Here is a 23,571-nt window from a genome sequence, read left to right on the forward strand (position 1 = left end):
ATTTAATTAGGAATATCCACAAAATGAGATTCGGGCACAGGTTTGTCACCACTGGTGGGAGGAGAGCAGCGAGAGGGGTCTTTTCAAAGGAGGAGAGCAGGTCCTTACCTGCTCTCTGCCACCCCATGTGCATGCCGGCACAGAGCACAGGATGTTGGGAGGAGCACTGCCTTGGCAGGAAGCTGCATAGAGCAACAGAGAGCAGGTAAGGACCTGCTCTCCTCCACAGTTGCACCAAACTGGTTTGGATCTCGTCCAAGCCAGTTTGGCACTGAACGTGTGCATGAACCTTGGTTTGTGCACATCCCTAGTTTTAACCTTCACACACACACACACACACACACACACAACACCATGGTAGGGATCACCTCCTCCATTTGCTTTTTGCTCTAGGAGAAAAGCTCCTATTAGTGCCAGCGGGAGGTTTCCTCTGGAGCAAGAAGCGATGGGGGCCCTGATCAAGATTGGGACCACTGTAGGCAAGGGGCTAAAGCCCCTCCCCACATGCACAACATAGTCCCCATCCAGATCATGGTCCCATGGCTCTTTAGGGAATTAAAAACAAGCATGTAGGTGCCAGGCATGTGCTTAATATGTGTAGTTTGAACCGAAATTTGTGTTATCTGGGGCCGCAAACCTTTATCAATTTAATTGGTAATCAGTTAACTTTAGGTGATTAAACAGTCAGGACAATTGGTGAAGCCAAGATTAAAGGGCACACTTGTTCATTTTTGAAGTCACTGTGGCTCTGGTGCGTTACTCTAAGGTATTGAAAGAAAATATTGAAGATGGCCTCTCCTAAAAATCAATGGAAACTTTCCTTTATTACGTTAGAAATCCTCACACTTCCTCCAATATACTGTCTTCAAAAAGGCACCTAGACTAAGGCTTTGGTAATATGCAAACTTAACTGATTAACTGACAGTCTAGAGTCAACCCTTTGTTTGGGGCTGCAACCCTATGCATACTTATTCAGGAATAAAGCCTATTGAGCACAATAGGATGTATTTCTGAGTAAACAGGCATAGATGCGCACCAGAATTGACCTTATTTTTGCTTCGCTTCACTGTTGTGGGTAAATGTCTGGATGCACTGAAGCCTGATGGTCACATACATATTGCTCACCATGAGGAAAGTAGATAATTGTTGGAGGATTCCAGTAAGTATCTTAACATGAATGAAATTAGTACAAAGTGAGTTAAGAGGTCCAAAAGCCATTTGTATTTAAGTAAAGGCTGCAAAAGAGGTGTGTTTTTTTTTTTTTAAATGTACTTCTAAAACAAAGTACAGTACTTTGAGAAGGATGTTGGGACAGCTATTTGCAGTACTATATCTTGGAAGCATGGTGCTCCCCAGAGCACCCCATACCTAATTTGGGGCTACTGGCTGGTAGTTTGCACCTTTTGCTGCTCAGATCCCATGGGACCAGGAGATATCCATTTTTTATTCACATGAGCTAACTTATAGGGCATATCACTTGGCGTGTAGCCTAGGATGAGAGCTCTCAGGTCAAGTTTAACTTCGGGACTGCAGGAGAATCTCATTACGCTCGGCTCCCTGATTGCTTTCAGGTGAGAAATGCCAGAGTAGACATCACGCTATTTTTTTTCAAGCGCTGAAAGCACTATTCTCTTTCAAGAATTAGCCAAGTATTTTCCCTGTGTGGGCACAACAGAACATATCACGATATCATCTCCTCAGGAAGGTGTGATAAGGTAGCAGGTCATCTCCTCTGCTAACAATTAAGCTAATGGTTGGCTCAAGGCATGGGAAGCTAGCTTGTTTATATTTTAGTCACTCCCAAGTATTCAAAGAAAAAGACATGATATAAACCTTGATGTGCCCATTTAGTTTCTCCCTACACTGGTCTTTTAGACCTTTCTCAGCCTTAGTTCAAGAAGTCCACACTTCACAATTGAATAGGACAATGCTTCAACCTGTTCTTTGACCCCATTGTCCACCTTTTCAAGGTGCAATCACTATAATGCCTTCAGGTAAGACTTTGTTTGTTTGTTTTTATACCGCCCAAAACGTAAGTTCTCTGGGCGGTTTACAAGACAAAAACAACCAATAAAAAGATTAACAGATTTCAACAATTAAAAAATTTAAAACTATTAAAACACAATTAAAACAGTGTCTAATTAAAAGCCTGGGTGAACAAATGTGTCTTGACTGCCCTTTTAAAAGTTGTAAGAGATGGGGAGGCTCTTATTTCAGCAGGAAGTGTGTTCCAAAGCCTTGGGGCAGCAATGGAGAAGGTCCATCCCTGAGCAGCCACCAGACGAGCCAGTGGTAACTGCAGACAAACATCTCCTGATGATCTCAATGGGTGGTGCAGTTCATAGCAAAGAAAACGTTCTCTTAAATACCCAGGGCTCAAACTGTTTAGGGCTTTATAATTATAACCAAAACCTTGTACTTTGCCCGGAAACTTATCGGCAGCCAGCATAGATCTTTTAAGATAGGAGTGATATGATCTCTCCGAGATGACCCCAGAGACCAACCTGGCTGCTGCATTCTGGACTAACTTCAGTTTCTGGACTACGTACAAAGGCAGCCCCACATAGAGTGCTTTGCAGTAGTCAAGTCTGGAGGCTTGACTACTATAAGAGCGCAAGACACAATAAATCAGTGTGTCTCTCTACCACAGACTAACCAGGTTTTAATTCCTCAGATCCACCAGCTGCTTTTCACTACATCTTAACATCGGCACCTCCATCTTGCCCTGCCTTGGCTCTTGCTCCTGCCTTACATTTCACTTCCAGACCTGCCCTTTTTCCTAACCTGGTCTATGCAGAATTCCTGGCTGCAAGATTGTGGTCGTTTTTGGATTCTGCCTGGCTCTCTGATCTCTACACGGTCCTTGGACTCCCGCTCCCACATTTCTGCCTTCCTGCCTACCTCAGAGGAGAGAAGCCCCTCGGCAACGAATGAGCTACAAAGGTTTTACCACATCCCGTCGGAAGGACCGAGGTAGTAGCTAACCCTGCTCCCAAACCTCTAACTCTCTTTTCTCTCACTCCTTCTAAAATCCAAAGCCTGTTTCTCTCGCCACCCTCAAGTGAATTTAATTCGGAAACTAAAGCCAAATTGCCTCTTTGTGAGCTGTAACATAGTCTGTTAATTTCTTAGTCTTGCTAGTTAAATATTATTGCTCATTAACCATTATTTTCTCTTCCTGTACCCCTAAAAACCCCTCAAATAAACCTTATGCTATTTTTGAACGTTACCCTCTCTGTCCAGTTCTTTCCATGACTGAAGCTTTGAACAAATTTATTCTGAAGGTGGGCTCCATTTCAAGCTCGCTAATTCTCCCACACAAGCCTAAAACGTAGCACAGGGTATATGCCAATTCCCCGGGAGCAGTACCATTAACACATAACTTACTAGAGCAGGGATTCTCAAACTTGGGTCCCCAGTTGTTGCTGGACTACAACTCCCATAATCCCCAGTCACAAGCACCACTGTGGTTGGGAATGATGGGAGCTGTAATCCAACAACTGGGGAGCCAAGCAGTGTTCCCTGTAACAGGGATTCCCAGACTTGACTACAGCTCCCATCACAACCAGCCAAAGGTCATTGCAGCTGGGGATGATGGGAGTTGCAGTCAACAACACCTGGGAATCCTTGTTACAGGGAGCACTGGGCCCAGGTTTAAGACCCCAGGTTTAAGGCACTAGAGGTAAATGTATTCTCCAAATTAACATTAGCTGATGAAACCATGCCATTTAAATAGCATAGCAGGATAAAAATTGAAAGGTCCTTAAAAAGAGGGCTCTTTCTACCTTGATGCAGAAAGCTCATCTGCTTGTACCTGAATTCTGCATTTTCTGAGCTTCCTTTTGGAATTTGAAAGTATACTTTAATTATACTTTGACTCATAAATTGCTAGGTTCCTTTTGGAATTTCTTGATCAGTTATAGTATTGCTTGATTTCTTTGGATTTTGCTGCTCCATATAGGGGGCTTGTTCTGATTTGGCACAGCCTAGTCCTTTGTTATCAAACAGGTCTGAAGGTTAGCAGACGAGGAGAATAAACCCAATCACTGGCCTTGTCACATAAGTCATCTCAAAACTAATAATTAGTCAGCAAAACAATTTGAATCGAAAGCCAAACATGAAAGGCTACAATTTGAGAGGTTAGAAGATGGGCGAGTTTGTGCATGGAATTTAGATAGTAAAATGCAGCTGGTATGCTACTGACAATAATTGCAGCTGTATTCATCACCAAACTGCCACTTGGCTTCTTTCTCCCTAACTGATGAAGCTAACTTGCAAATGAGAGAAACGTTCTTAGCAGAAGCGTGTAACAATTGGGAGGGGTGAGGCAGTCTAACATTTTGAGTAGAGGTGTGCACAAATCAATATTTGCGATTCGATTTGAGCTCAAACAGAATTGCAAAAACAAATTGATTCATCAAAAACAGCCAGCTTGGCTGGCTGTCTCGACAAATCAACCTCGAATCACTCTAATCAATTCGAGTACCATTTTTTCCTAGGAAAGCTGGAAAAACAAGCCTCAAAATAGTACAATTTTTTCCGGGGATAGCTTGTCTACCAAGTGGGGTCGGCAGGTAGACCAGCCCTCCACTCCATCTTAATGCAGTGCTTATTGGAAATAATGGGTGTCATGTTGCACAACTGCATTTGCACAACTTTAAGACAGAGCAAAATGGCCTTGTTGCTCAACACCATCAGCCATGTTTATACACATGCAGCAGCAGGCTTATCCTGGCCACCCAGTTCTCTGTCCACAAGTCACTGCCTCTTCTTTCTCCCCTTCTTTCATTCGGTGTTTCCATTCATGGTTTCCATCTCTTTATCTCTGCAATCTCAACCACTCATCTTCACAGAGATGGCATTCACATTTACCTTTCTGCTCCTTCATCTTCTGTGTCTGTTCTCTGACATCACTGACTTACTACTATTTCTGCTTGGATGACCCAGTGACACCTTACAATAAACATGGATAAACTGAATTTACTGTCATCCTTATACCTTCTCTTTCCTCTGCCATCAGTCAATACTGGTAAGGTGGCTGTCCATCCTTCTTCCCAGCTATTCATTTCAATGCCATTGTTTACTCTTCTTATTTGTTCTCATTTCAGACCCCTTCTATTACTAAGCCATATCTTTCGTTTTCTGTTTAATATCACCAGCATTTTCGCTTTTCTTTCTGTTGATATTTCTTAGGCTCTGGTCGAGGTACTCGACCTCATATCTTTTACTCTAATTCCTTTTTCACCAGCCTTTCCTTCGTTCATCAAACTTTTAATTTCTGTTTCAAGTTATGTTCCCTGTATTATCTTTTTTTATTCATTGCTTTGATCACATTTCCTTCTTCTATCATTCTTTGAGCTAGCTGATAATTATTCTTCACTTTCGATGTAAACTCCTTTCCACCTCCAAACCTCTTTATGGTCTGGCCCCTCCTCATTTGGCTACTTTAATCTGTCATCAGAGTTGAGGGAAGATATGAGGGGATTCCCCTGTCTCTGAGAGTTTGTCCATGTAATGATCGGAAAGTTGAGTCTGTGGAGCATGTTCTTTTGTTTTGTGATTTTTATACTGGAGCCTGCCAGCAACTGCTCACACCTATAATAACTGCATTGCCTGGAAAATCCACTCAATTCTATGCCAAATACTTGCTGAGAGACAAAATTCCAAGGGTAACTCTGAGGCAAAAATTATGACAGTTGCTAAAAGAATGAGGAAGCAACTTGTGAATCGTTGATGGAAGGAGTGTCTGTCTCATGGCCAAAGGAAAGGAAATGGTTATTTTGGGTCATATGTTTTGAATGTATGTATTACTGCTGTTTTTTGTTGCCACATCTTCTGTTGCCTATTTTTATTTTAGTTCTGGCCTAATGACTGCAATAAACTCATTTACTGTCATTAAAGTCCAGATCATGTACTTCATTTCTTTCATTTCTGCACGCCCCACTTCCATCAATACCTCAAATTTCCTGATCTAGGAATTTTTCATTCTCACCTGATTCTTCTAAATTGGAATTTTCTTCCCCACCCTTCTTATTTCTCCTTTCAAAGTGGCATAGGACTTCCCATCTTCTTGCTTACTTTTCCTCCTTCAGGCTTTCTAGGTTTTAATTTTCTTGTTGTTGTTTTTAATACCGCCCTGAGCCATTTTTGGAATGGCAGTATAGAAATCGAATAAAGAAATAATAAATAATAACTTCTATCAACTTGCAGTCAGGATTATACTTTTGTATGAAGGTGCAATGTTTCCCGTTCTAGCCTTATTTCCTTTCACATCTCATCTGTAACTTGACTGAAGCCATCAAGCAGAGACTTGTCATTTGTTTTAATGTTCTGTGCTTAGTGCAGGAGTTCTCAGACTTGAGTCCCTAGCTGTCATTAGACTACAATTCCCATCTTTCCCAGTCATAATGGCTGAAGTGAGTTGTAGTCCAACAACATCTGGGGACCCAAGTCTGAGAACCCCTGGCTTAGTGCATTTTAAGCACTATACTAATCTAAAAGATAGCAACACTACATGAAAAACAAAAATCATGGGGTGCTTACCCCATAATTTCATGCAATTATCCCCAAAACACACTTCCGATAAGGTGCAAATCCTAAGTCACCACTACATTCTTGTACTTTCTCTATTTCCCCCCCCCCCACTCTAGCCTGCTTGCCAAAATCAAATCCTCTAATGTTACATCCAAGAAGTGGCAAACTTTGAAAACAAATAACAAAGCATTAATCTTTATACTATAGCCTTTTTATCCATTTATAGCTGTGGCTTCCTGCACTTTAAGAGATCAGAAGAAAAGTCTCTAAAAAGTGAGATACACGACGACCAGGATCTTGCGAACAAGACTCTCTCATAGGTGACTCTTGCCCTTCTAGCCCTGCCCATTCCAATGGCTGCTATCTCAGTCTAGAACTTTCGACTTTTATCAGCATTTTCCAGTCCTAACCCCAAAAGTCTCTAGATCTAGATTTGTCTTGAGCAACAACTGATTTATTCAGCTTTCTTATGCACCTGCTAAATGTATTATTATTATTATTATTTATTAAATATATTTATATACTGCCTTTCAGCAAAAAGTTAATAGAAAGAGAAAAAGAAAAGAGAAAATGGCTCCCTATCCCAAAAGAGTTCACAGTCTAAAACACACACGAGACCAGCAAAGCCACTAGAGGGATGCTATGCTGGGTTGAACGGGGTCAGCTGCTCTTCCCTTGCTATATTTAAAAGAGCTATTACTTGAAAAAGTGCCTCTTTGCCAGTTAGCAGGGGTAAAATGAATGAGGCAACCATTGGGTTTGACTGCAGTAAACAAATACAGAAGGCTAGAACAAAACTGACAGCCATTATTTACTTTGGATTTAACTATGGACTCAAGTTTCCTAGCATAAAGCTAGTAGAACAGCACTCACTTTAGTGAGTTGAGTACAAAAACTGATCCTCCTCATCTGAACAGCACTTATCCAATTCTCCTGATTATATGAATTCACCAGAACAACCCAGACGCCTTGGCGTCCCTGAAATCAATAGGACTGAAGTCCTTCACAGAAAGGCTCCAATGATTTCAGGAAGACTTAAGTATGCACACTTTTGTGCAGACTGTGCCCACCAATTGCAAGACAGTTATTCCCTAACAGGAGCACAAGTTTTTGTTCTCCATGTTTATTCTATGTTCAACCAACACACCAATCTTTCAACATGTTTTTAACATCCCTTTGCTCTGTCGTTTGGGCCAAGTAGTAAAGGGACAGGGAAGGTTTCGGTAGTGCAAGTGGAAGAAGAAGAAATCTTGGGTGTGTACAGGCAACCTCTAGTGGGGATGTTAGGATCTCACTGAGTCACAGCCTCTATGTGTCCACTTGTAGCCAATATAGCAATTCAGCCTGAGGTTATTGTAGGGTCTGGATTTCATGGCCTTGTGGGAGCCCTCATTAAAGAGGCTGGTGTTTTTGTTGTTGTTATTTGGAGGAGGAAGAGGAAGAAGAAGAAACAACAACTATGTTATTTGGAGAGCACATAATCTATTTGAGGGCAACTTCCTGCCAAGCGTCCATAAATGGAAAAGGGAAGGAAAGGGGAGTTGGGGATGGACAGGTGTAAGAAGGGGGGGGGGAGAGAAAAAGAAAATAAAAGAAAGAGGGAGAAGGGTGGGAAGGAAAGAGAAAGACAGACAAGTGGAAGGAGGGAGGGAAGGAGGAAGAAAGGAAAGAAGGAAGGAGAAAAAGAAAAGAAAGTCAAGCAAAAGGAAGGAAGGAGGGAAGGAGAGGGAGAAAGAAAGAATGAAATACAGAGAGAGAGTATCTGCACATCTGAGGCTTGAGAATTCTTGAAAGTACATGAGGTGCGCACTCTCTCTCTCACACACACACTCACTTCAGCCCACCCTACCCACCCTGCTGGATGAGAGGAGTTGACATGCTGGCCCTTTCAGGAGCTGCAAGAATGGAGCTATATCCAGCAACTTCCTTGAGCCTTATCTGTGGGCTCCTCCTCTCCCTTTTCACTCTTAGCACAGGCTGGCTGCCCAACAAGCTCAGCCTGAAAGAGCCAAAGATAGCCAAGTGTGTGCTCTAGCGCTTGCTTAAAGGGTCGGCACACCAGCTCCTCTGGCTGGCCAGAATGCTGTGGGGGAGAAGAGGAGATTCCTAGCAGCACTGCTGGGAGCCACCACCACCACCCCATACACACAAAGGAAAAGAATGGGGCTCTGGAATTGGGCCCAAAGGTCTGTACAAAAAGGCATCACTGCTGCTGCTAATTAACACTTCTGATTATGCCAACAGAAACAGCTGAACTGTTCTTGTTCTCAGTCTCAGCTAGTTTAAGAATATCTGTGCAAGAGTTAACATTTGGAAGCAAACCAAAGTACAAAGAGTTCAGCCTTCTTCCTTCCCTTGCCCTGCTGGACCATTTCCTCCCATAGTGAGAAAAAACGGCACAGGAAAAGCCACACCTTACTATGTCACCAACAGGATGGGAGCTCAGCAACCTTACCCCTCCTGTCACCCATGCCAGTTTTTGCACTTGCTCCCAGGCCCAGCCCTGCCAAAAGATTTCCTCTGCCAGGATAAATCTTGACTTCTCGTTGAAGTCATCTAGCATAAGCTAAACCAGCCTGTCTATTTCATACTGACCTTCAGTATATTTCGGCCATCAAATGACTCCCTCTCCTTGAAATATCTGGCTGCTGTTTTGCTGTTTTGGTCTTCAGCTGCAAAACAAATCAATAAGACTATCTTTCATATTGTTTCAGTGCCCCTAAAAGTATCTCACACACACAGTTCACAAATGCTGCATGTACTTTTTATGCAAGAAAGAAAACCTGCAAGTTCTTTCCAAAAATACATTGTCAACATTCCGAGAGTCATCAATATTTTTGGAAGGATTATGCAGCCAGGGGTGACAGCTCAGTGTAATAGAATCATCCAGGAGAAACCAGAGCCTAATATTCAGTGCTCTATCAAGGCGTGTTTCAGCAATAAAGCATTCTCTCATCTCTTGAATTACCAAGCCCAGCATCAAGTATCTGATCACCCTGCAGAATACTTTCTTAAAATCACTGAATAAAATCAGGTACCCAGCCCATGCATCCTTGTTCTCAAGGTGTCTCTAATCTTTTAATGTCAGCAGCTGGGAACAAACAAAAGAAGATGAATTACCTCCTTAGCTAGGGTTATGTCTACTCTGCACATCTGCAGTTCCTCCCCACAAGTACTACTAATGTGACAGAGAATTCAGCAGTGTGAGATCTGCAAGTTTTACTTTACTTAATAGAAGCTTCTAGCTGTCGTGATAGCAAGGAACAAGGGCCAACAACATTCAGCATAAGAGTTGCACAAAGGAAATGGCAACTTTTGGCAATCCTCGTCCCTTCTCTCTGCAGCCACTATTCTTCCCACAAAATATGTCCCAGAGAGATCTCCTGCCCTCATGGACTTCTTTTCAGAAAGAATGAAAGTTGCAAAGGGTGGTTTTTTTTTGCCAAAAATCACTCCTCCCCTCTATGCACGAGTAGAAGTGTTCCCCATGTGCAACTCTTCATCTGGATGTCAGCTAATATATGGTACTGTGTTGGAAAGACTCAGAAGTCAAAGGGAAGGAGACGGACTGGGCAGAGGGAACAAGGATTCAATATTCCACATAGAATTTCGTGTACTTTCTCAGGTTTATTGAGCCCACAATACTGATGGAATTGGAGGATGTTCACACAACCAAAATTGGGTAGGACAAGTTCCTGCCCAGGTTTGCAAGCCTGCTTGAATTTGCATCCTGAGCCCAGGACTGAAACTATGTGGATTCACTAATTCACTGATCACACAGCCCTGACCATCATTTGTCTCATTTCTTCCAATGGCCAAAATCAAAGACAAAGTACTGAGAAAAACATATCATTGGTTGAACTTAGCACAGCCTCTCATGTCCCCAAAACATTCAATGCCCAGGGTGACTTCATTACATGTCCTTGTTGTATCCACACACAGATGTTTGCCCAAAGCAATGTGCTGGTATTAACAGAAGGTATTTTTAGGCCTTGACTAAACAGCTATTCAGTTATTATTCTGTTCATTAATTTAGTCAAAAATTAAAAGGCTGCAGCCTGGTAGTAGATAACATCTTTTGGCAGAAAGGCAGCCATTATGCACTCAGCAGTAACTTGCACTGAGCCTTGACTAACCAAATCCATTTTTAAAAGCGAGGAAATATTGATGAAGACAATGACAATCTGGTTTAAAAAGTAATGCAAGGTCCTAACTTCCTCCAGGCACAAGAAGAAGGAACCAAATTCATAAGAAGTGAATTTAATGTTTCAACTAAAGGCCTCCTTCTGCCTCTCACTCCAGATGTGTACAACTTTAATGGAGGAACCCAGAGGATCATGAACCCATTATCTTCTTCTCAAAGGTCATGAAACAGTGATGAATGAGCAACAGCAAAGCCAGGAATCATATAGCAATCTTAGGCATCAAAGCAGCTGCTACAACTTTCTCAAGACCTTTACAAATGCTCACCACTGGGGTCTTTCCGGAAGATGGTGTTCATGACAGTGGCATGGAGTTTCACCTGATCCCACTCTTTCATCATTAGCCCAGAGGCCACAAACCGATCCATCAGTCTATCTGCTATTAGCTGCAACCTTTGGAAAGGAAAAGGACATCAGGAAAAAGGCAACTTCTTTCATTTATATATTAATGTGATGGATGTTCATAACTCTTGAGCAGAATGAAAATTATGTCAAATTGTTATTACTAAAACGAGCCCTTTCTCTCACAAGCAGTGAGAAAGGAAAAGAGGACTAGTGGGGAGGAAGCCTTAAAGAGCTTACCTCCCCATGGACAACTGAGAGCTTCCTCTTTGGCGGCTGGATCACCCACCCAGATGACTACCGGCTGCTGCTGGTAGCTCAGAGGACCGAGTTGCCGGGACGTGTCACCCCACATGGCCCCCCCCCGAGCAGCCATAATGCATCGCTCAAGTACACGGTACATTATGGGGATCTCCCTTCCCCTCCCCGAAGCTGCCCAGGATCCCCGCAGGCTGCCAGCTGTGCCTGCAAGCAGCCACAGCTGCCAAACAGTCAAAGAAACAGGGATAGGAGAGGGCTAACCCTCCTAACCTCATTTTAGAAGGTGGCTATGGAGGCGGGCTTGCTGCTGAGGCACCGCCAGCATTGGGCCCGATCCCTGAAGTACACATGTGCAGGCAAAAGCAGGCTAACCCGAGGCTCTCCAGCTGTTGCTAGACTACAACTCCCAATATCCTCTGTCACAATAAATTACAGCTGGGGCTTATGGAGATTGTAGTCCAACAGCAGCTGGAGATCTTTGGGCTGGCCACCCCAATGTATGGCATCTCTCCTCATTATGTCAGTATAGCACTGTCCTCCACAGGAGGGATGAAAGCACTGAAAGTGATCCAAAGGGGGCAAGACAAAATGAGCAGCTAACCAGGGCAGTCAGAACTGCATGGTGGGGTGCAGTTTGTCTTTGGCCAGTGCTGACAATTAATGGTATGGCATCAATGGTAATTATCCATTGCTAGAATCAAGAAATGAGTTCACCATTCAGAATCTTAACCACTGACACGTGTTCTCATGTATATGAGGCCCTCAAAAGACAGAGAATGTAAAGGTTGCACATTTTATTTTAATTTTATTTATCTATTACATTTATATTCTGCTCTTTCTCCAAAGAAGTGTACATGGTTATGTTTATCTTCACAACGACCCTGTGAGGTAGGTTAAACTGAGAGATATATGACTGGCCAAGAGCCACCCAGTGAGTTTCATGGCTGAATGAGAATTTGAACTCGGTTCTCCCCAGTCCTAGGCCAACACTCTAACCACTACACCACACCCCCAGCCATTTTCTTAAAGGTAAATGTATAATGTCAATTCTGACTAAAAGCCAAATGAGAGAACGTGTCTTGTGTATATGTAAAGATCTTTATATTGGTAGGAATTAAAAGTGATTTCTTCTAGTCTCACTGCATGGAAGTGTGATGACTCACATGAGTGTGAACTGTAAGCTAAAAGTGCACATCAGGGGATGAATACATCACTAGGCCCCTGCAGCTCTTCCACGATGTCTCTCCCTTCAAAGGCTCACAGCCCCACAGAGAGGGAGAGAGAGAACGCTTATTAAAACCAAACATTCCTACCCACTAAGATGAGGGATAATCACCCAAATGTGAAGTCTCATACAGACTTGTCACCAAGCCCATTAGGAACATAATCTGCTGGACAGCTCATCCCTTCCTAGCTCTCTATTGCCACCTTGGCCCTTTAAGTCCTGCTTAGAGAAGTGAGATGGAATACAAACAGGAATAGTTGGGGGGGGGGAGTTATTCTCCTCCCCACAACCGCTTCTGAAGCTGTTTGGCCGAAAAACCAAACAAAAAAACCCCAAAACTAAAGCTATTGCTGGCTGGCTTAGAGCTGCCCCTCTGAGGCAGTTACTGGCCAATTTCTAGTCACTGACTGAATCTTGAGGGTGTTTCTTTTCTTTCCCCCCCCCCATCATGTGCTCTCTGGTGATACATCAGCGATTATAAAAATTAGTGATGACAAATGAAAGCAGTATCATTACAGATGATATTAAAACAAATTAACAGAACAGCTCGAGTGAAAATGGTGCTTTATTATGTTATAAAATTAATCAAAGAAATGAGACAAATTAAAATGAATTATAATGAGAGTCTTTGCTATGTAGGAGCCGTCAGAGCATGACCGTAGCTCACCATGTCTCAGCCCCCCCCCCCAACCAGTCTAAATGTTAAAAAACAAAAAGAATCTTCAACACCACCACTAAGGCAACTGGAAAATCTGACTATTCAGCACTGCAGAATCTGCTATTTAGGACCCCAGGACATTGGCCTCTCACATTGCCATATATAGGCTGGATCAGTTAGCTGGAATTATTTTTTTGGTTTTTACTAATAGTGGAGAAAGACAGGGTCACTTATTTGCACTCTATCATGTTAGTTATGACCATGTCTTGAGATATGTGCATCATCACAGCATGGAATCTACTGAATATATCTGAATTCTTAGAGTCTTAACTTTTGTATCAAACTAGTATGTATTCAAGCTTGAGTACCTAATACACATTTGACTACATACTAGGGTAAATGAATAAGTTTGAATACATAGTAGGGTACACCACTAATTTCATAACATGGGTCTCACAGTGCATATGTAGTGCTGCATTCATTCATTCATTCATTCATACTGCCCTTCCTCCAAAGACACCAAAGCAGAGGTCTGACTGACCTCACAACCTTTTGCACCACCGTCTGTGCTCTCTACTCACTACATACATTATTCCTGCAGAATTTGATGATGTTATTTCAAGAACATCAAGTACTATGATCAGAACAGTCACTCCAGTTAAGAACTTTGAATTCAAATCTGTTGATTTTATTCTTGCTAGGCAATTTGAGATCTCAAAGAACAAAGTTTTTGGTGCGGGAGGGAGACAATTTGAAAAATTTGGTCAACTATTTAACTCACTTTTCTCAAAAAATCTTTCAGGTCTGAAATCCAAGGCAGAATCAGAAGCCAAAAACATAAGACATGAACCTATGGTAATTTTGTGGGAAATCTTCAGGACTTCTGAGGTGGATTCAGGAAAAGCAAGAGAGCACTCTAAACCTTTGGAAGCATGTTTTGAAGCAAAAGAGATTGGGGCAAAAGAGGAGTTAAAACAACTTTCCAGAAAAACAGATTTGGAGCAAGGCAGAGGGTAAAAATCAGCAAGGGGGATCATGACCTCAACATAATGCAAGACTCTAATACCCACAGCTGCACCACGAAAAGCTACATTATATACAATGGAAATACAGGACAGATTTGCGTATATTAATGTTGCATGACTTATTTGCTTCCAAGATTCTGATTTGCAAAACACTTGGATTTTTTTGGCAAGAAATGGAGGCAGCAGAAGATAATAAAGGGGGGGGGGGGCACAGAGACCGGGGTGAGTTGGTCTGAATGACTGGGGAAGAAAGGAGAAATGGTAGCAATGAGGTGCAGGGGAGAGGCTGTGCCCCTGCATGGCAGTATCAACACCCCCCCCCCACCCCCAAAACCACATTCTTACTACTGGAAGGTTGTCTAGACCAGTGTTCTCTCTAATTTTTTTCATGTGTGTGCGGAATGAGTTTTGTTTTGGGTGGCAGTATCAAGGCAGTGTGTGCGCTCATGGATTCAGAGTGGGACCTTCCTGATTAAACCTAAGCAGAATCTAAAATTAACTGAGCAGACATCAGAAAATGTGTGAGTGCATGCACATGCACACACCTTAGAGGGAACAGTGGTTTAGACCCTCTGTGGCTTCTGACTGTTCACTGTATACTGCCCACATAATTCCAAGGTTTCTTCTTAGCCAAAAAGCCTAAAAATTAGGTTTTCAGAAGTGAATCTGAGATCCCGGGATATCAACTTCAACTGTAGTGATGCGACATATATACAGTGACCCTACTCATGCTAACCTGATGCAGATCCTGATTTGTATTAAGTGCATTGGTACAGCAACCATTAACTACTAGCTGGGCTGGGTGCAGAGCATCTGCCCCTCTAGTTTGCTGCTGCCATCGCTTTCTCCCCCCACCGCTGCTTTTCCCTCCACCTTCTTCTTCTTCCTCTGCCCACCCGCCATCTTCTTCTTCTTCTATATATGGTTAAGCAACAGGACATATGAACATACTGTATCAAACTGTCATAGCAAAAGAACTGCTCTCCTTAATTTAACAGAAATAGTCCCTAGCTAATCATGAGATTGCACCAAAGCACACTGGAACAAAGAAGCAATAGCCACTCTCCCTTGAAAATACAGGTGCCAGCAGTGATCAAGAACTGTCTCTTGCATTAATCAGTACAGACAGGATTCCTGTAAGGCTGAGAGCTCAAGTAAAGAAAACTGTAAGAGCCCTTAATAATAACAAAGCTGGAGATTAATTGGAGATCACGTACTAAAATCTTGTTAACTGAAAGTTTCCATGATTCTGATGCTTCTTTCAGGAAACTGTAGATGGATTTCAAGGACAAGGCACATGAAAATCCTCAGTATGCATTTGGAAACTGAGTAAATATTAATTTATTCATAAATGATCTATAAGTAGGGGTAAGTAGTGAGGTGGCCAGATCTGCAGATGATACCAAACTCTTTCGGGTAGTGAAATCCAAAACGGATTGTGAGGAGCTCCAAAAGGATCTCTCCAGGCTGGGTGAGTGGGTGACAAAATGGCAAATGCGGTTCCGTGTTGGCAAGTGTAAAGTGATGCACATTGGGATGAAAAAAACCCAACTTCAAGTATATGTTGATGGAATCTGAGCTGTTGGTGACTGACCAGGAGAGATATCTTGGGGTTGTGGTGGACAGTTCACTGAAAGTGTCAACTCATTGTGGGACAGCTCTAAAAAAGACCAATTTCATGCTATGGATCATTAGGAAGGGGACTGAAAATAAAACTGCTAATATTATAATGCCCTTATATAAAACTATGGTGTGGCCACACCAGGAGAATACTTGTGGAATTCTCTGCCACAAGATGTGGTGATAGTCAACAACCTGGAAGGTTTTAAGAGGGGTTTGGATAACTTCATGGAGGAGAGGTCTATCAATGGCTACTAGTCGGAGGGCTGTGGGCCGCCTCCAGTTTCAAGGGCAGGATGAGTGCCTCAGTTGCAGGGGAGTAGCAGCAGGAGAGAGAGCATTCCCTCAACTCATGCCTGTAGGCTTCCAGTGGCATCTGGTGGGCCACTGTGTGAAACAGGATGCCGGACTAGATGGGCCTTGGGCCTGATCCAGCAGGGCTGTTCTTATGTTCTTATAAAACAAAGAACAAGAGAAATAAGCATTGGTCAATGCTTAATTAGGTCAATTAAGTTTCTGCAAGTTTTATAGGAAAGATAGTAAAAGATTTAATGCACAGTGGTTGACATCCTGATTAACGCAATGTGGACATGCTAGAAAGATGCATCAGTGCTGTGGAGAGCTTCCACACTATTGCTACATCCATGTGCACAGTGTGGGGATCAAATTTTGACAATCTGCTCTGCTTCCAGAAGTGCCCTATGTTACCCAAATGTATGTTCCTGAGGGCTGTGTGCCTCTCAAGGACATATATTCGGGTGGCACAGGGAATTTGTGGAGACAGTGTAGATCAGGGTTTCTTAACCTTGTGACCCCAGATGTTGTTGGACTACAACTCCCAGAATCCCCAGCCACAAAGGCCATGTCTGGGGATTCTTGGAGTTGTAGTCCAACAACATCTGAGGGCCCAAGGTTAAGAAACCCTGCCGTAGATCATCAAAATTCACTCCCTTGCCCACCCTGCCCACTCAATCCCCCACCATCACTGTGTGCGCTCAACACTGCAGCTAGAAAAACTCTGCAGCGCAGACACATCTTTCTGGTACATCCATACTGCATTAGTCAGGATGTCAGCCGTGTTAATCAGGATGTCAACAAGAAAATGTACTTTCAGTCAGCCATGTAGGCAGCCAAAGCAAAGGGCACTGCCAAATGGTGATAACTGCATAGCTAAGCAGTCAGTTGCAAAGATGGTAGCAAGCAGAGATTCATTTTTCAGCCAGCCTCTTAAAATGAAGCTACTGAGAGTGGAAATAGTTTTTGGAAGTACTAAGATTAAGTAGAAACTGTGAAAGTGGATACTCTGTAATTATCTCTTTCGGTAATGCCACTCATTACCAACCCAAGGGCAAACTCATTACAGACCTATCTTTACTTGCAGGGAAATAGAAATACTTTATCTCCTGGATGTCTGGTGGTATGTTTTCTGACAGAAACAATCACACTCAGAGGGTGAGCGCCTTCTCAAGAATCATTACATTACTTCTGTCAATTGAAACATCATTTCATACTTCCGTGGAAGGAAAATGAATACCACAAAAGGCAGAGGTAACTTACTTGTTGGATCCATCCTTCATGTGGACTTTTGCATAGAGAACATCCATCATGGCTGGATCATCATTCATGTACTCAATACCTGCTATTTCCACAGTTAGCGGCTTGCCTCCAGCAATTGTGCTTTATAAAGGAAAAAGAAGTGAAAACAACACTATCAACCCTAGTGATATTTAATATGAGATGGCAACTGCATAATTCACTGGCTCACATGTTGCACAATGCTATGAGGGAGGGGGAAGGGCTCTGCCCTTGCAGAGAGACTAGAGAGTAGCCATAGTGAAAGCTTGTTCCACAACCCAGTACCCACGGAGGGGGTTGGGAAAGCAATTTTAACTTCCCTCTCCTCCCTCCAAAAGCCCTTTTTTGCTGCCAGGAATATGTCTCTGAGGCCTGTGCAGCCAGAGGAGAGCCGGTCTTGTGGCAGTGAGCATGTACTGTCCCATTTGCTAAGCAGGGTCCAACTTGTTTTGCATTTGGATGGATGACTACATGTGGGTGCTGGAAGATATTCCCCTTAGGGGATGGGGCCATAGCTCAGTGGAAGAGCATCCGCACTCTCGCGTACCAAAGGACCCAGGTTCACTCCCTGGCATCTGCAGGTAGGGCTGGGAGAGACTCCTGCCTGAAACTTTGGACAGCCACAGCTAGTCAGTATAGTTCATACTGAACTAGATGGACCAATGGTTTGATATGGTAAAGGCAGCTTCCTATTAGGGAAGATACGGTTTGATTGCAAACTGGACTGCCGCGAACTGGGCCAGTTCAAGTGGATCAATTGCAAACTGCTTCAAACCAGTTCAAGCTGGTTCATCAAGCCGACTGGCCTAGCCAATCAGTTCGACCAAACCAGTTTGCACACCTGTGGTTCAGTCCAAATTTGGTCCAAACCGCACCAAATGGTCCATGCACACCCCTACTTCCTATATCCCTATGACCCCCTCAGTGTCCACAAACTAGATGTACTTGGGGTCTAAAACCCATCTGGCCCAGTTGCCACACTTTCTCGACAACCTACTCTGGCTGGGAAGAGCAGTTTCAAGAATGCCCAGGGCTACCACATGCCCAAGGTCATTACATGGGCTGGGGGTTGTTGAGATTGGCTCCAAGCAGTCACAACAGGACCCAGTCAGGAAATAAGGCACCTGGGCTTCTGGTTCCTGACCAAGAGCTGTTGAAGCTGCTCCTTCCAGCTGCAGCATAGAAGCAGCGCCCAGCAGTTTCTGGACCAAGCAAGGCAATGATTTGTGTGTACTCCGGAGTCTGGGTTGGCATCTGTGTAGTCCCTGCCATGCTGTGCACCGTAACATTATATCCTACTGTGGTGCTTACAATGACTATTCAAAATGAATTTTCCACTTAATATGTCTCCGGCTTTACCAATGGTCCCTTCAAACCTAATGTGATCATAGGAAAGACTGATAGGGTGAGCTCAGGGGTCCAGGGAGAGAAATTATAGAGTTCTACTGTTATTAATGCAGATGAAAGCCTTCCAGGCAGCAACCGCATAGCTCCTGGACACTGATAGCACAGTGCTGGCATGAAATACATGTTAAAAGTGTATGAGCAATAGTAGTATCTCCTTCCCATAATGAAAGGCCAAAGCTTTCACATTTTAAAGCAGGGGCTCAGAATTTTACCTATATGCAATTCTGTGGATACCCGCAGAAGTCAGCAGAGGTCTGTACAGCCCCCTTTCCAATAATTCAGATGCAGGTGTTTTGCAATGACAGCCAATAATAATTTTTCAAACCCTAAAAAAAGCAGGGGTTTTAATCCATTGGGCTGCTTTGTCTCCAATCCCCACTACTGTCAATTCTGATGTGATGCATGCACAAGACTCCCGTGGGCCACTGGTGGGTCCAGAGGTCCAGATGTTTGGGCTGGACTTGGTAACCAGACAAAAACAGCGGTTGCTCGCCCTTACAGATCCAATGTGCTTGAGGGAAGCGAGAGGTCTTCCTGTCCTGCTCTGGAGCATCTCTGAAGCACTGAGCTCCTGTAGTCCTGAGCTCCTGTGATTCAGGAGAAGGGCAGGAGCTCCTGACCATCCCAATGCAGGAGAAGGGCGGGAAGCTCACACCTGCAGTCATGCTGGACTTCACGAGTGCTCAAGAGCAACAGCAAGTCTTGATGCTTCCAAGGGCCTCCAAAGCCCAAAGCAAGGTCAGAGACGAGCTGCCACTTCATCAGTCACTTTCCAGTCACCACGGTGGCACAGGTTAAAAGATATGCTCTCAGCTGGCAAGCTCATGTGTGGACCCCTGGGTAGATCTCAAGCCCCAAGCTGGGAATCACTGCACAAGGAGTCTTTGTAAAAAAAAATACTGGGAGCAGGAATGAATCTTTGGGGAGGTGGGTGGAGTCCTTGCTGCTCCTTTTACACCTAACAATCTGGGTCTGTGCTCCTGATTATGGCAATTTCCACACTGTAGAATCATTAAGCCACCATTTCATTTCTTATAGAGTGTGCTCTCTGCCAATGGGTTGTTTAAGAAATTAATCTCAAGGATATACAACCATCTCGGGGGGGAGGAGGGAAGAGTGATCTGCCAAAGACTCTACTTGTGAAAAAGTGCTAAGGCAATCACATTTTTCATGCACTTCTAGGGGAGGGAGGGAATCAATCTTTGTTCACAAGGAATACGAGCTACTATGAGAAAAGAAAATAACTGCTAGAAATCTTGTAGTAAAATTGCAAGCAGAGATGCTCCTAATTGGTTGATGTCAAGACCAAGATACAATTATGGAGCAAATTACAACAATGCACAAAATGGATTGTTTTGTGTGCATTTCTTGCTTACTGCTAATTATGGCTCGCTACAGCTAGCACATCCATCTCCAGTACCCTCATTTCAGAACCAGTCTTCTACTTTCAATGCTGCTGCAGCTGGTTAACTATCTCCTATGTTTTTATCACACTTGTGTTTCACTCACTCAGCAAAGTCTTCTTTACACCTCTGCAGGATTTCTTGAGCCTTACGGATTTCCTGGTCATTCAGAAGTGCCAGTGTCCCAATAGTTAGGTGAAGCTTGGCTGGGTTCTGGAACAGACTGCTGCTGACCCCAATATCCTGTAGAAACGTTGAGGCATTTCTTAGATGACAATGGCATTTAACCGGGGGGGGGGGGTCTGTATTTTCTTATTACAGGTGGCCCTGGTTATCTGTGGTGGTTCCGTTCTCGGCTACCACCGCAGATAACAAAACTGCAAATAATGAGACCTGAAGTCAATGGGAATGGAGGGGGGATGTATGTGTTAGGCTCCTGGAAGTTTAAAAACAGGGCAAAAAAGCAATTAAAAAGCAGAAATAAATGGATTAATGTACTGTGCCATGCTCTGCAGGTGTCCAGCAATGCCCCCCCCCCAAACCCTGAAATCCACAGATTCTCCATGAAAAATCATGGGGGAATGTTTTAACTGAGAGCCATAAAATGGCTTCTTTTAGCAAAATGGTGGCCAGAAATGACCTCAAAGATCATTTCCAGCCACCCAGGAACTGTGGATAGGAGAATTTTAACTCTTTATGTACCCATGAATAATGAGGTCAGGTCTCTATAGCCCAACCGTGGATACGCAAAAACGCAGGTGCAGGGACCACGGATGATGAAGGCCACCTGTACTTCTACGCCACTAGTCATGATGAATAAGCTATGGGTTTAAAACATTGGCAACAACAGACAAGAAAGATAAAAACCAACGAACTAAGGGCGTGGGGGGGAAGTACAGATAAACATATCCAATATTAAATAACCTAAACCCTGACATTCTGTGGGCTGCAAAGAAATACTGCTCAGGGGTTCTCACACCTGGGCCCTCAGATGCCGGACTACCACTCTCATCACTCTTAGCCACAATGAACAAAAGTCTTTGCATTTTAGAAAGTTAAGAGCTGTGGAACAGCCGGGGAGCAAAGAATTCCTCCCTTTCTAAGGCGAGTCATGTTTGAAGAAATAATTTGGCAAATTCTCCACTCTTGCTTTGTCACCCATGCAATGCCCTGCAAGTACTGCAGGTAGCACAAGTTGAAATCCTAATGTACTGAGGACTCTGGCAATACAGTTGTCCCTCGCCAACTGCAGGTTTCCCAATCGTGGATTTGAGTATTCGCGACTGGGAAATTGTGGCAGGTCTCACCAACCATGACCCGAGTATCAGCGGTTTGGTGAGATTTCTTGGAAATTGGGGGGTTGGGGGGATTTCAGGGGTCAGGAGGTCATTTCCGGGGGTCAGAGGGAATTTTTTTCTATTTTAAACTTTTTCCCTGTCTTTTTGCAACCACAGTTCCTCTAACCCCATTTGCCATTGATTTCAATGGCTCTCCAACCGCAAATTCACCAACCACGAGGTTTTCCAGGAACGGAACCCTCACGGTTGGCGAGGGACAACTGTAGTTATATGCTGGAGGTAGCTTTCAAATAGGAAGTTGCCGTGTACCAAATCAGACCATTGTTCCATATAGCTCGGTATTCCCTATATTGACTGGCAGCAGCTCTCCAAGGTTTCAGAGCCACCAGCAGAAGCCAGGGATTGCCCGAGGACCTTCTGCATGCAAAGCAGATTCTCTATCTCTGAGCTATGGTCCCATCAGAGGTCTAGGTCTTTGGCCATTGGAAATGATACTTGCTGGGTGAGTCTGGGCCAGTCACTTCCAGCAGGATATAAAAAAATGTTTTTTTAAAAATAAAATAAAATAAAAAGTTTGAAACTGGACTTCTCTTGTTCCTAAGCAGTTAGCAAAAACTGTTCACATCTGAGATTGTCCTTTGTTGCTTTGAAATATAGAAACAAGCTGAGAAAAAGACAGGGGACTCTGAATAAAGTCAACACTTTTCCATACTCTCCTGAAAGACCTTAAAATGTACTTTAAAATATTAAGTACATGGGCAACAATCTGCTGGAAGCCCTCCCATCACTCCAACTTTCCATACCCTCACAGACCTATGAGTCCAGATGTATTTATGTTGTAATTGTTCCCAACTGGAATGCTCAAAGCAGCAGAGATCAAAGCCTGAGACCTCCTCAGAGTTCACTGTTCTCCTGTTCACTCCATTTTGCCAACTGCTACCAAAGCAAACTAGAGAAACAGTCCTAAAGCATTTCAGTATAAAGCCAGGTTCAGGATATGCTGAAAAGACTAAGTGTCCTCATGAGCGCCTTCTTAATTTGGGTATAGCACCAGCAGCCATTTAGTCCAGAGCAAATACTGGAAGCTTCAGAAACTGGAGAGATAGCGGGCAGGTTTAATTTGTTCTGATTTGTTGGCAGCCGTTCATTTTAATTTCTATAATGCTTACAGATATGATGAGCACAAAATAAATTAACACAATAAATAAGCAGCTTTTAGGAAAAAGGGAGTGTACTCAGTCTAATCCCACGGGTAGGGATGGTGGCAGGGAAAGCAAAATTCACATTATAATTGCCATCAGCCTAAGCAGCTGAATTTCTCTTCTGCAGCTTTTCAGGAATTATCAAAGGCATCTTGCATGCCCTGGCAGCTGCCCACCCAGAGGCTGCACATCACTAGGGAAGAACTAAACTATCTTTGCAGGAGAGGAAGCTGCACAGAGAGGCAAAGCACCATTAAGAGTATGGAAGATTCATGACTCCTGCCTTTACATCCTCTGTTAATATCAGACCTATTGCTACAAATCTTTTACTAGCTTTTCAAATCTCTAGTGATACTGATCTTAAATTTTACCAAATTTAATCCAGGTGCCACAGATGTATGATCCCCATCGCACGCTGAGGTCATCTGGAGAGGTCCGTCTCCAGCTACCACCCGTACGTCTGGTGGCAGCTCAGAACTGGGCCTTCTCTGTAGCTGCTCCTTGCCTATGCAATGCACTCTCGGCAGATATCCACAGTTTAGGCTCGCTGTTGGCCTCTAAGAGAGCCCTAAAAACTTACTTGGGGGGGGGGGCTGGCCTTCCAAGGTTTTTAAATTGTTTTTCAATATTTTAATTGGTTTTTAAATGGCTCTGAATTGTTTTAAAATTGTTTTTATATTGTTTGAAGTAGTGTGTTTTAAATGATGTTTGTTTTTATGTTTTTTTAACTAGTTGTACACCGCCCAGAGCCTCTGGATGGGGCAGTTTATAAATGTAATAAATAATAATAATAGATGAGCTGACATTTCCCCCATCGCA

At 43.5% G+C, this 23,571-nt stretch overlaps 1 protein-coding gene across 9 annotated transcripts in view; it reads right to left on the bottom strand.

The window, feature by feature from the left end:
* ASCC1 (activating signal cointegrator 1 complex subunit 1) overlaps window positions 1-23,571 on the bottom strand; it is a 97,922-nt gene that overhangs the window by 45,473 nt on the left and 28,878 nt on the right. For all 9 annotated transcript variants that reach the window (XM_053307508.1, XM_053307503.1, XM_053307506.1 and 6 more), the window contains 4 exons: window positions 20,359-20,495; window positions 17,425-17,544; window positions 11,005-11,129; window positions 9,130-9,206 (listed from right to left, as the gene is read on the bottom strand). In XM_053307508.1, coding sequence (XP_053163483.1) covers window positions 9,130-9,206; window positions 11,005-11,129; window positions 17,425-17,544; window positions 20,359-20,495 — 459 coding nt within the window. The remainder of the gene's footprint in view (window positions 1-9,129; window positions 9,207-11,004; window positions 11,130-17,424; window positions 17,545-20,358; window positions 20,496-23,571) is intronic.

This window comes from Hemicordylus capensis, chromosome 3, assembly GCF_027244095.1.
Source record: "Hemicordylus capensis ecotype Gifberg chromosome 3, rHemCap1.1.pri, whole genome shotgun sequence".
Taxonomy (NCBI): Eukaryota; Metazoa; Chordata; class Lepidosauria; order Squamata; family Cordylidae; genus Hemicordylus; species Hemicordylus capensis.